Genomic DNA, 11,578 nt, shown 5'->3' with positions numbered 1-11,578 from the left:
TTGATAGATGAAAGTTATTACACTAAGACAATATTAAAAATTGTATTATTGATAGTCAAGTCATTTGGGATATTATACGTTAGTATATTCTCAGCTCCGACTATTGCATTTCTAGCTCTCTGATTGGCTCAAAAACTCCGACTATGAGCCATTAGTCGGAGTTTTACCTTATATGGAAAACAGTGCGCCAAGTTTAAAAATTTTCCGCTCTGTAAAATTGTTGAAATAAAAATCGGCGGCAAAAACCCGATTAAGAATATACTAAAACAATTATTCCATTCGACCTTGTTGGATATGAAGTGATCATAACCAACTCGCGCTACGCGCTCGTTGGTTATTTATCACTTCATATCCAACGCGGTTTCATGGAATAATTGTTAAGTATCTGCATGCCATGCTAAGCTAACTTAAAAAGACTGGGTTCTAATTACCTAGGAACTGAGAATGCACTTTACAGAATCAGCGGCTTACTTTCCTAGTGCCATCCAAGATGGCGGACCGGGTTCTTCTTGAAGTTATAAACACAAAGCACAAAAAGACTGGTGGAACTTTGCGTCTGATGTCTAACAATTTGATTTGGGTTCCCTACGGGTCGGATAATCCCAAGCTGTCGTGTGCATATTCCGAAATCAAAGGTAAAATTTGTCAACGAAGTGAGTTGAGCTTTCGTGTCACGTGTACCAGTTTAGTCTGCCTGAGTAATTTTCAGTGTAAGTTATTTATATGGCACAGTTACGTAAGGTTAAAACGTTATCTAAGAATCCATTGAAGAATCTTAAGATATCGCTCACAATGCTCCATTTAGACTTTTTTATTGCAAGCATTTATTTATTTATTTATTTACTTATTTATTATTCCTCCAATTCTTAGCAAATACATAGATATGTAAATATAACGTAAAGAAAGTAAATAGTAACCGATAGTGCTTTGTAAGGAAGAAAAAAAAAACGCGTAAAAACAGAAATTACATCACTTAAATTGAATTACCTTGTATATTGGAAGGAGAGAAGAGGGGCACATCTAGATAAACTAATTTTGTGCCCCTCAAAGTTATGTATGACTTGAGATTATTAATAAAAAGAAAAAGAAAAAAGAAGAGGAAAAATGACAAAATAGCTCAGAAAGTTATAAAGAGATAATGTTTTCATTAGTATTGAGCAAGGTACCAGCGTAAAAGTGCTTTTCTAAACATTTTTTTAGATGGTTTGTCTCTAATGGATTGCAGAATATTATTCCAAAAGAAACTTCCAATAATACTGGGGCAAAATCTCCTAAGATTAGTTTGAAATGAAGTTATTGCAACTTGGTTGGATAACACATTACGGGTACTGTAATTATGTAGTTCAGATACTAATGAAACAGGTAAATTAGGAAACTTATCATGGTGGAAATAATCATAAAAAAGCATACACGTGTTCAGTTTAACAATATCAGGAAATTTCAGAAAGCCTAAGGATGAGTAGTGTGGAGTTACTGATTCCATTAAAGGAACATTTATAACATGAACTGCTTTGTTTTGTTGCAAGCATTTAGAAGTTGTTGTTTTGATTTCCAATTTTTATAGTTTGACAAGTCGTATTATTTTCATAATTTAGTACGCTGTTTAAATTGAAAGCTCAGACTCCCCTAACCACTTTAAATTAATACTTGGATCTTCTTGTGCTTCATTCCTCTTCTTTCCATCATTGGTGTTAAATAGTTGCTGAATTGCTTTTAACCCCAGTGAGAGAATCAAATATGTCATTCTTTTGGCAATATTGTCCAATAAAAAACAAACTACAGCTATTCTAAGGACTAGCATTGGTAATATTTTCCCACAAAGATCATGAACACTGTATGATGTGTATTTGTACCTGCATTGGTATAACCTGCACTGCAGGCATACAGTATTTTAGCAAAAGCTCCGTATTTCTTTGTAGAATGTTTGGGACACCATCTTCAATTTTGGAAGCAGAGGAAGGTTGGGAAGAGAAAGAAAATTTGTACCAAGCAGCTGGGTGATAGGATGGGAAGGGGAAAGAGAAATGTGGCTGCCTGAACTCATTGTAAAATGTACCCAGTAAATGATAAATTCTGTTGTTTATTGTTTTGGTTGTGAAGGAAAAAGGGGAAGGAAAGGGGGATAAATTAATTTATTGATCCAAGAGGAGAAAGAAGGGGGCCCATAAGAGGGGGGGGGGGCTCATTAAAGTGGAGACAAGGTGGGGCTTTATAGAGAATGGGGCTTATAAAGAGGGAGCTAATTAGGGAGGGAATGTGCTTTCAAAACAGGTGATGCTGAACAAAGGATTTAAGGTATAATATAATTATTATAAATCATATATAATTTATATTTTTTTATAATGTTATAATTTATGGTATAATTATTGCCAACAGTTCAACGGATAAGTCCTGATGGAAGCTCTAAAGTACAAATACAGCTTGTTCTTCATGATGGAAACAATTTCACTTTCCAGTTTACCAATGACTCACCTGTGAATGCTAAAAAGGAAAGAGATGAAATAAAAGAGCTTTTGGCACAGCTTATCCCAGCTCACAGGAAAAAAGCAAATAAAGAGCTTGAAGAAAAGAACAGGTACCATACATGTTGTTCTGTTCATTTGAAGGTTTGAAGGTTTTAACAAACTCTTCAAAATGATGAGTGAAATCATCCAAACAAATACTCATGGCAATATATGACACATGAGAAATAATCCAATTAAGAACTCACAAAAAAAGCTAACCTATAAACAGACTAATCTTCAATGTGATGGAAGAACTGGCTTGCATACAAACTGTGTATACTTAGAAATAGTGCTTATAGATAATGATTATTAATAGATGTAATTATCACATTTTCAGCTTTTCAGCTGGTGGCCATGCATGCATAAAATCCAGAAAGAAAAGAAATCATTTACTAGCAATTTGGTAGTAATTCTTGAATCACGTTTGGCGTTCAGTGTACCAGTGTAATACAATTTTGTTGCTTTCCTAATTTTGATCACAGAGTGCTGAAAGACAATCCTGAGTTGTATCAACTCTATAAAGATCTAGTTGTCAGTGGAGTCATCACAGCTGAAGAGTTCTGGGCTAACAGAACTAAGGTAACTGCGAGATATGGCATAATGAGTCATTCAGTCTCAAACTTTGTGGTGTTGATTTAATTATTCTGGCTGGAGAGAGTCACTGTGAGAGTAAAGTGTTATGCTCAAGAACATTACACAATGACCAAAACTGAACTCAAAATTGAACTTCCTTCTCCTCTTTAATAATTATGTATATCTTAGTAAAGTTCTGGCTGCTAGGAAGATGATGTGTGTTTGAAAAACGGCAGTCGGTATTATAATAGCGTGCAGTGGAAGGTGCTACTGTATGTTGAAGGCACAGGCAAGTAGCATATTCCCCTTTCTGCCAATGTCTCCTACGTGTATGCCAATGAGAAAAAAAAATCATGACACTGACCATTGAGGGAGATGGCAATGTAATTATTATAATAATTTCTGAAAATTTTGCACTTTGTCATAATTGAATGTTTTTCTTCTCACAGACCCAGGACACCCAGGCTGTACAGTCAGATCAGGCTGTGGGATTGTCATCAGCGTTACTTGTATGTTAACCTTGATGCCCCTTTTGCTTGTTGTTGATACACTTTTGTGCTAGTTATTTTGTACTATTAATAGCACAATTGTCATGAAGTCCATGTTCAAGATATGTGTAATTTTTAAGCCTGTAAGGTACAGTACATTGTACAAATATATAAATTCAAATATTTAGAGAGAGGAAGCGACATCAGCCTTAAGGTGTTTTCATGCATGCGAGTTGTCTATCCTGGTTGAATTGGAATTTGGAAATGTTGGTTTTTGTGGAGGGAAGAAAAAAACCAGAGAACCCAGAGAAAAGCCCTCACAGCAAGGCGAGAACCAACAAGGGACTCAACCCACATGTGGCACCGGGCCGGAATCAAACACCGGTCACATTGGTAGTGGTGCTGTTGGTGGGAGGGGGAGGGGGAGATGGAGTGAGTGCTCTTACCACTGTGCCATCCCTTCTCCCCAATGACGCTGACCATTCTACATGTATTTGTACAGTTGTAAATTCAGTGTCTACGCATGTTTTCTTTCTGTGCAGGCTGATATGCAGCCAGAGAGTTCTGGCTGTAATGAAGTCAAGTACAATTTGAATGTTGACACCATTGAGGCAATATTTAAGACTTATCCTGCAGGTGAGAAAATACATGTACAGTACATGTATGTATATAACTTTTAATAATGTTTTTTTTAGTTAAGTGTTGTATCATAGCAGAATGGCGAATGGCAAAGAAAATGAATAAATGTAAAGTTCTTCAAAATAATGACCCAGATCCCTTTCATCATGGTGTGTCAGACAGTGCACAAGTCAATTTCCATGCACTCTAACTTTATCTAATTATTTACTTTTTTTGTCAGTGAAAAGAAAGCACCAAGAGGTTGTTCCACATGAGGTATAAGTCAACTTTGCTTGTCACTGAAACAATATTTACTTGCTCATCAGATTTTGGAATGCCCATCAGAGAATTACTTGCTTACTGAAAGCACATTGATTTTGGTCACTGCTGTTGTATACGTATGCTTAACTGTCTAAACTGCAGCCTGTTTGTTTGTTTCATTTTTTATTTGTTTGTTAATTCATACCTCTCTTGTTTAGTCATTCATCGGTTCATTTTTTCATTCCCTTGTTTGTTTGTTCTCAATGCTGTTTCTTTGTTTCAGATGCCAGAGAAGGATTTTTGGACAAAGTTCTTCCAGTCGCATTATTTCCACAGAGACAGGGTCAACTCCAGAGCAACGCCAGGTGACATGTTTACTGAATGCGCAAAGGAGGATGAACATGGTAAGACAACTGATTACACAAAATCCTGGCTAGGGTTAAAAAAACTGTAAGACAAGATTATTTGCTGATTTGTAAGACTATTTTGAAAAGTAATCCAGCCACTTTTGGCCTCTTTCTTCTATGTTACTTTCAAGGTGTTATCTAGCCTGTGTGCAGATGTCGTATTTCCTTTGTTCCAATCAGAAATAACAATCAATGATTATTTTCATGTAGATAAACTAAATACTAGATATCTGCACATAGGCTTAAGGTCTTGTCATGCTAACATAAACCTCAATCTGACTTGTATGTTGTAATTAAGCAATTTGTATTCATTCATAAGCAATTAGATGAAATCTGATTTGTGTTTTTACTGGTTAAAAAAGGTTACAATCGAACCTATTGATTAGAACTATTCTATACTCAAAAACCAATTCTGTAAATTTAAAGCTTGGAATGAATTCTTAATCTGCAAAGCAATTTGACCTGCTGCAATGCATTTAGTTGTAATCTGACAGAGGTTTTAAAGTTTTCAGTAGGGGAGCAACTGTTTTTCACAGGCAGGCAAAACTTTATGAACTTCTTTATAGGAAAAAACTGTGCTCTAGATGGTCAAACCAGCCAGGCAAAATCAACCTCACAGTCGGTCAATTTGCCTGGTACCTATGAAACCCCTGATCTAAACAGGCAGTTATTAAATCCTGACCATGATCTTTCTGTTTTCAATCCAGAGCAATTGTCCAAGAAACTTTCAGCTTTTAAAGATCCCTTACTGGATCTTACTGGAGACTCGCCGGTTCCAGATGAGGTAAACAGCATGTATTGAAATTAAAGATGTAAGTTGTTTACATTGCTGGACACCGAAGCCAATAGCCTGATATGTACTATATTGTTACTTATCGTTAATTTCTGACTTTTCTGATAACCGAAGCATTCGATACATTGAATACAACTAAGCATAGTTGTCTTTCAAATTAACAGGGTTACGGGCTGACTGCAGAACCTACAGACCCCAAGAACAATGCAACAAGCCAGTCTTTGTTTAGAAGACTCAACCACCATGGCCTTATGGTGCTGCAAACCACAGCTGCTGGGTAGGAACTCGTGAGAGCTGTTAGCTAAAAGAGTGTATTAATTAATTTTTCAATGTAAAAAGTGGAACTTGATGTAACAAATTGCACCTAGTGACGGGCGTGGGGCGGAAAATTGGAATAAGTCGAATTACGATTGGTAGACTTCCAGGAAAAGTCCACGGTACACCGGAGAAATTTGAAAACGGCGTTTGCATTCAGAAAACGCGTCAAATGTTTTCCGTTCGCACTACGCCGGAGAAATTTGAAAACGCAACAATCACCGGTCATTTTGGACTTCTGTTTGAGGAAAACTCCGACAGTGAAATCACATCACTATTGTGATCAGATGTCATCGTTTCCGAAAAGCTGCGTTTTCCGTCCACATGAAAACGGAAAAGCCGGCGTTTTCAAATTCCTCCGGTTTGAAGAGCGTTTTCGAAAAGCTCCGTTTTCGTGACGGACTAGTGTGAACGATAGGCCTAACCGTTGAAATAAAGCTGCGTTTTAAAATTTCTCCAGGGTAGTGTGGACGGGACCCAAGCGGTCGCTCATTTATTTCATGGTTAGTCGCGTACACACGAGTACGCGCGCTAAAATCTCCTCGCACGAGCGTCGCACTCACAGATTTACTTGCGTAAGCTACTAACCGTGCGAAAATTTAGACACTACTAGTAGTAGGAACTATAGCCAAAGGTTGTTTGGTTATTTTTCCTTTTTGTTTTCCTCAGGTCCAGCACAACAGCAGAAAAGGAGAAAAACGGGAAAAACGGCGACTCGAAGGAAGCAGCTCCCCCTGCGAAAAAGGTTATTATGTTGGCAGTTGTTTTCCATCTGCTATAACGTTGCAGTGAATATCAAGTCAATTCTAACATTTCCCTCTTTGTTTTCTGCGAAAAGAAAAAAATATATCAGCTAGCAGTGACAAGTGTGGGAATGCCCTGCAAGGCAAACGATGTCGCATCAGATTACCCGGAAAAAGGTTGTTACATGTACCAGCCTCGTTCCCAGGGTCTCTCACCTTTTACCGCCCAACGTGAAAGAAGTTGGGTCGTGTCGAGTATAGAACGGTTTTCAATTGAGTGTCGTAAAACCAAAACCAAAGTAATTCACAAAGGACGCAGACAATACAGTGAACCAATCAAAACTCGAGGCAATTACATGTAGCTGACGCAAAGCGCGGGAAAACGCGTGCGAGCGAGTTGCGATTGGTTTTGGTTTTACTTCTGATTGGATGAAAAAGTGGCGTGAGTTTTTTTAGCCAAACATGTGAGGTAGTTGATGCAAAACGAAAAAGCTTTTCGATATTCAAATAAAAACTGCTTTAGAAAGACAATGTAATTAGACTAGGAGCCTGAGTTGGAATGGAACATGATGAATGTCTACTGACGTTGGTTTGGACATTTTGGGCGAGATTCACTAGCCAGTTCATTTTAATCATGAACAAACTCAAACCGAGCAAGCACACAATTCTTCACTTTTCGTGTTTTTTAGAGTCGTCTCCGCGAGATGGTGGAATATGATGACTTGGCTGAACTACAAGCCAGAGAACTACCCAGCTTAAAAATCGCTGATTCGTCAAAATTTTCCCAAGGTCTAATACCTGCAGTCCCCAAGGTAAGGAAAATAATAAACCAAGGTTAAGTGCAGGACAACCACTCTCTGTTTAACTAAACCGAGCCTTGTTGAAGCATGCAAATGAATACTAGAGAGTCGATCTGGAATAACAGATGATACCTTTATGTACCGCAAAACGCTAAATGCTGTTCGATTTGCAGCTTCCTTTTTGTTTTGTTTTTTTTTTCGCAGGAAAGGGGATCGCTTCACTCCAAACGAAGCAAAACAGACGTTTCGTTAGCTGTGCAGTGCAACCAAAGAGAGGTAGAACATTGGCAGCCCGACCTACCGGGGGTAAGTGGTAAATTGTACATCTCTCTAAAGGTTTCGCGCCAACATTGCTCGTGGAACCAAATTGAAACTTGTAACTGAAATGTAATCGTACATAATAATCTAATACTGAGCCTTTTGCTTCGTGTTACCAAGGCCCTTCCCAGTGACATGGCCTGTCACGTGCTTACAGAAATGTCCCCTGGAGGATCATTGATGACGACAACTTCTGAAACGAGCATGCAACGTAAGTGCGAAAGTTTCTGTCAACTCTGATCTTACAAGTAACATAACGCAGTGCTGTATGTCGTTATGGTAACTGGGTGTCCTGGGTTTAAACCAGAACAACTAGCTTCCAAAGTATACAGACTAAACGTAATCTTCCCAAGTGGATATGTCGTCAAGCTGTTCGTAATTATAGTCTTCTCTGGTCACATTTCATTCCCAGCTAATTCCAGTTCAGGCGATAAAACATGAGCGTCGAGTGAACACGAGAGGAAGTTTGCAAGAACGGGAAAACTTTCACAAAGTCTCTCCAGTATATAACACGGCAAAAAAAAAATACTTTTAGGAAACACTGCGAGATTAAGAAATGAAAATTACTCGTTTATTTCCAGTACAGAACTACGACTTTTGGTGCGCAGTTTCTTACAGGGTAAAGTAGGGTTTTACAGTTGAACCGTCTATGTGATAACATGTTTTTGTTTGTGTTCCTTCAGATTTAGTCTCCTCTTCACTGCAATCAGAAGTCAAGCTTCAGTACAGTTCACTTGCAGAGCTACTGAGACATTTTTGGTCATGTTTTCCTGTCAAGACACAATTCTTAGAAGAAAAGGTCAGAACTATCAGATTTGATCAATGTTGATTCGGGCAAGTCGAAACTTAAGCCCCAACTAATGTGTTTTTATAATTTTTTGTTTTCGTCTCAACTTAAGCGAAGCAAAATATTGTCGACCACACTAGCGTTTCGTTTTTTCTTCACCTGTCCACACTCATTCGTTTTCATTCGAAAACGCATACTTTTTGATACGTTTTGGCCTATCGTCCACACTAAAACCCCCGAAAACGCTGATGGAAACGAGAGAAAATGACCCTTTTTTCGGTACCGTTTTCAAAAGCCTCCGTTTTCACCTATAAACAAAAGAGACGGAGCGTTTTCAAAAGGCTCCACTTTGAAAGCCTCCGTTTTCATCAGCGCTTTCCGTCGTTCAAGTTTTAGTGTGAACGATAGGCGAAAACGCATAAAAGAAGTCATGCGTTTTCAAGCGCGTAACTTATGTAGTGTGCTCGGGGCACCAAGGAATTAGGCACGGATGGCGAAACTTGGCAAGTGGGTCCCAATTCTTTTCCTTCGTTCCCCTAATCCCAACACACACACAAATGAATTGCACTAAGCTAGGTGATTGACGAAGGTTTTTCTAACTTGGGAAAACTTCAATGCCTTACCTCTCCCACCAAAAGGTACAATATCATTTGCACTTAAAAAAGAGACGTTATCAAAACAAAGCACCGCCAAATCCTCTGTTTGGTGGTCTCAGCAAGCTATGTTATGGTGTTACACCCGACAAAGATTGGATCAAATAACCAAAATTTGTTCGTTTTCGTGTTGCAGTATAGCCTGCAGAGCAGGCGAGATTTTTTCGAGCGAGCACTCACATCGTAAAAAGTTTAGCCGCCATCTTGAATTTTTCATGAAGTGGAAGACTGGAGAGAGAAAGAAAGTTTTATCAAGGGAATGAATGATAGGCAAGAGGAAGGATAGGGGAGGGGGTGGAGCGAAGAAAATCTCGCCTGCCCGAGGTCTTCTCATTTTTCCCCTCCCCCATCCCCCACCGTCTAACATGGCGATCGCAAGCTTGTAACGCTAACTCGCCCCAATAATACGCTTGCACTGCAGGCCAGTTGCAGTATAGCAAAGCAGAAGGTAATTCTGAAATAATAAATATGGATGTTGTTATTTCAACAGATGGTAAGACTTGGTCAAAGCCTTGAAAGATACAAGGACGTTAAGTTGCAGCAATTTCGCAGTCAACTATCAATGGAGGATTCTCACGTACGTGTAAGATCTAGATAACCTAGCCAGACCGAAAAAAAATTCCTACATAACCAACAACTGTTTCAGAAGTGCTAATTAATACCAGGCATTACTCATTCCCTTTCATTTGTTATCATAATCTTTGTAGACTCGATTACCAGCCGCTGTTTTCTGGGAGGGAATTAAACCGGATTCGCGAGAACGAAGGAAATCGAGCCTACAGTGGAATCTCGATTTTTCGAACCTCCAAGGGAAAGGAAAATTGGTTCGAAAAATCGGATAGCTCGAGAAATCGGGGGTAAAATTACAGTGTTTGACTGAGGAAAGGGAAACGACTCTTGGTTCGAGGCATCGGGAGGGCGAAAAAAATGAGGGTTGGAGAAATCGGGATTCCACTTATTTTCTTTGTACCTGCACCCAAAGAGGTTAAGAACGCGAAATCCACCCACCCTCCCATCCCCCTGCCTTATACCTCCTGTCTAATTCTAAGGTTGTTGTATTCATTGCCACCCGATTGAAATTCACGAGAGTCGAAAAGGAGTTACAGTGTAATCCCAATCTCTCGAACCCTCAGTTTTTCGAATCCCCCCGATAACTCGAACCAAAAGTCGTTTCCCCTCCTCAGTCAAACACTGTAATTTTACCCCCGATTTCTCGAAATTTTTGATTTTTCGAACCAATTTTCGTTTCCCTGGGAGGTTGGAAAAATCGGGATTCCACTGTACTAGCCCCCTACACTGACGTTTTTATTGCTCAGTGCGCATGTCAGGGTGTACGAGCCCAAATGACGTCTGTAATGGGACAAGAACGAAACCGGACAAGTATCGATAAAGTATTTGATCGGGGGAATGTTAATTGACGGTGTCAAAATTGATTGATCTATTGATCAAAAGAGTGACACTTTTAGGTCCAATCGGGAAATGGTTATGTGGTGTAACCTAGCTTTCTATATTGATTTGTCGCTTTGTGGAATTGTTGTCTTCCGATCCTTTTAAGATTATTATTGTCGTTGTTATTGTTGTCTCCACGCAGTTGGCGAACCACTTGGTAGAGATGCTGGACACGGCGCTCACAAAATACAGAACATGGTTAGAAAAGAAATCTGCCACAAGAATCTCCAGCTGACATTGAATCGACAACATTCAAAGGAATTAATTTTGTAACTTATGATAGGTTCGAGGGGTAATGGACGGAAGAAAAGACCTGCATGCATTGATGTTTAAACCAAGGGTAAAATTGTACTTTTGTCAAGAGCGTTAGCAGCGTTGGTTTTTTTCCTGGATTGCAGTTCGAGCAGGGCGTTTCTCGGTGGAAAATAAAAATCGTTTTGTTAATATTTGGACATCTGCAGTCTGCAATCTTTAATTCAGGTTTTACGAAGTTCAACGTTGGCAAAACGTAGGAGGTGATCGGCCAACTCGGGCATTGAGAAAACTTACCTCAAAAGAGTTTTTTTGACATGTAGTTGACCCTCACATTCCAGGATTTGAATTGCGTCGATTGTTTGTAGAGATGTAAACATATGATGTTCTCTCGTTTATAGCCATAGTGAATAGAAAAGAAAATTAAGTAATGGTTCCTAAGCTTTTGGGAAAACTTTTGTACTATGCCACTATTTGTAATCTGGAATATTTTTGTCTGTTAAACATCTATTAAAAACCTTATTGTGAATCAGTTGCATCTTTGAGTCGATAACCAATCTTAAGACTTTACACTCTTCGTTTGGGGGAAAAGAGAGGGCCGAGCGGCTCATTGGGGG

General features: G+C 39.0%; 1 protein-coding gene across 1 annotated transcript; it reads left to right on the top strand.

Annotated features, from left to right (window-relative positions):
- Positions 1-409: 409 nt before the first annotated feature.
- On the top strand, positions 410-11,490 carry LOC145489169 (general transcription factor IIH subunit 1-like). The gene is made up of 16 exons (XM_081468100.1): positions 410-635; positions 2,377-2,575; positions 2,987-3,083; positions 3,527-3,586; positions 4,108-4,201; positions 4,425-4,459; positions 4,728-4,848; positions 5,559-5,635; positions 5,809-5,921; positions 6,629-6,704; positions 7,392-7,514; positions 7,707-7,808; positions 7,941-8,031; positions 8,504-8,619; positions 9,751-9,837; positions 10,852-11,490. The coding sequence occupies exons 1-16, from the start codon at positions 491-493 to the stop codon at positions 10,942-10,944; spliced, it is 1,629 nt and encodes a 542-aa protein (XP_081324226.1). The 5' UTR covers positions 410-490; the 3' UTR covers positions 10,945-11,490.
- Positions 11,491-11,578: the final 88 nt, after the last annotated feature.

This window comes from Orbicella franksi, chromosome 6 (genome assembly GCF_964199315.1).
Source record: "Orbicella franksi chromosome 6, jaOrbFran1.1, whole genome shotgun sequence".
NCBI classification, from domain to species: Eukaryota; Metazoa; Cnidaria; class Anthozoa; order Scleractinia; family Merulinidae; genus Orbicella; species Orbicella franksi.
This window is presented reverse-complemented; position numbering and strand designations above follow the sequence as displayed.

Excerpts from the sequence above, each read along its gene's own strand:
- LOC145489169 (XM_081468100.1), top strand. The coding sequence starts at position 491 with ATGGCGGACCGGGTTCTTCTTGAAGTTATAAACACAAAGCACAAAAAG. Across the intron at positions 5,636-5,808 it reads ACTCGCCGGTTCCAGATGAG|GGTTACGGGCTGACTGCAGA; the intron begins GTAAACAGCATG and ends TCAAATTAACAG. Across the intron at positions 7,809-7,940 it reads GGCAGCCCGACCTACCGGGG|GCCCTTCCCAGTGACATGGC; the intron begins GTAAGTGGTAAA and ends CGTGTTACCAAG.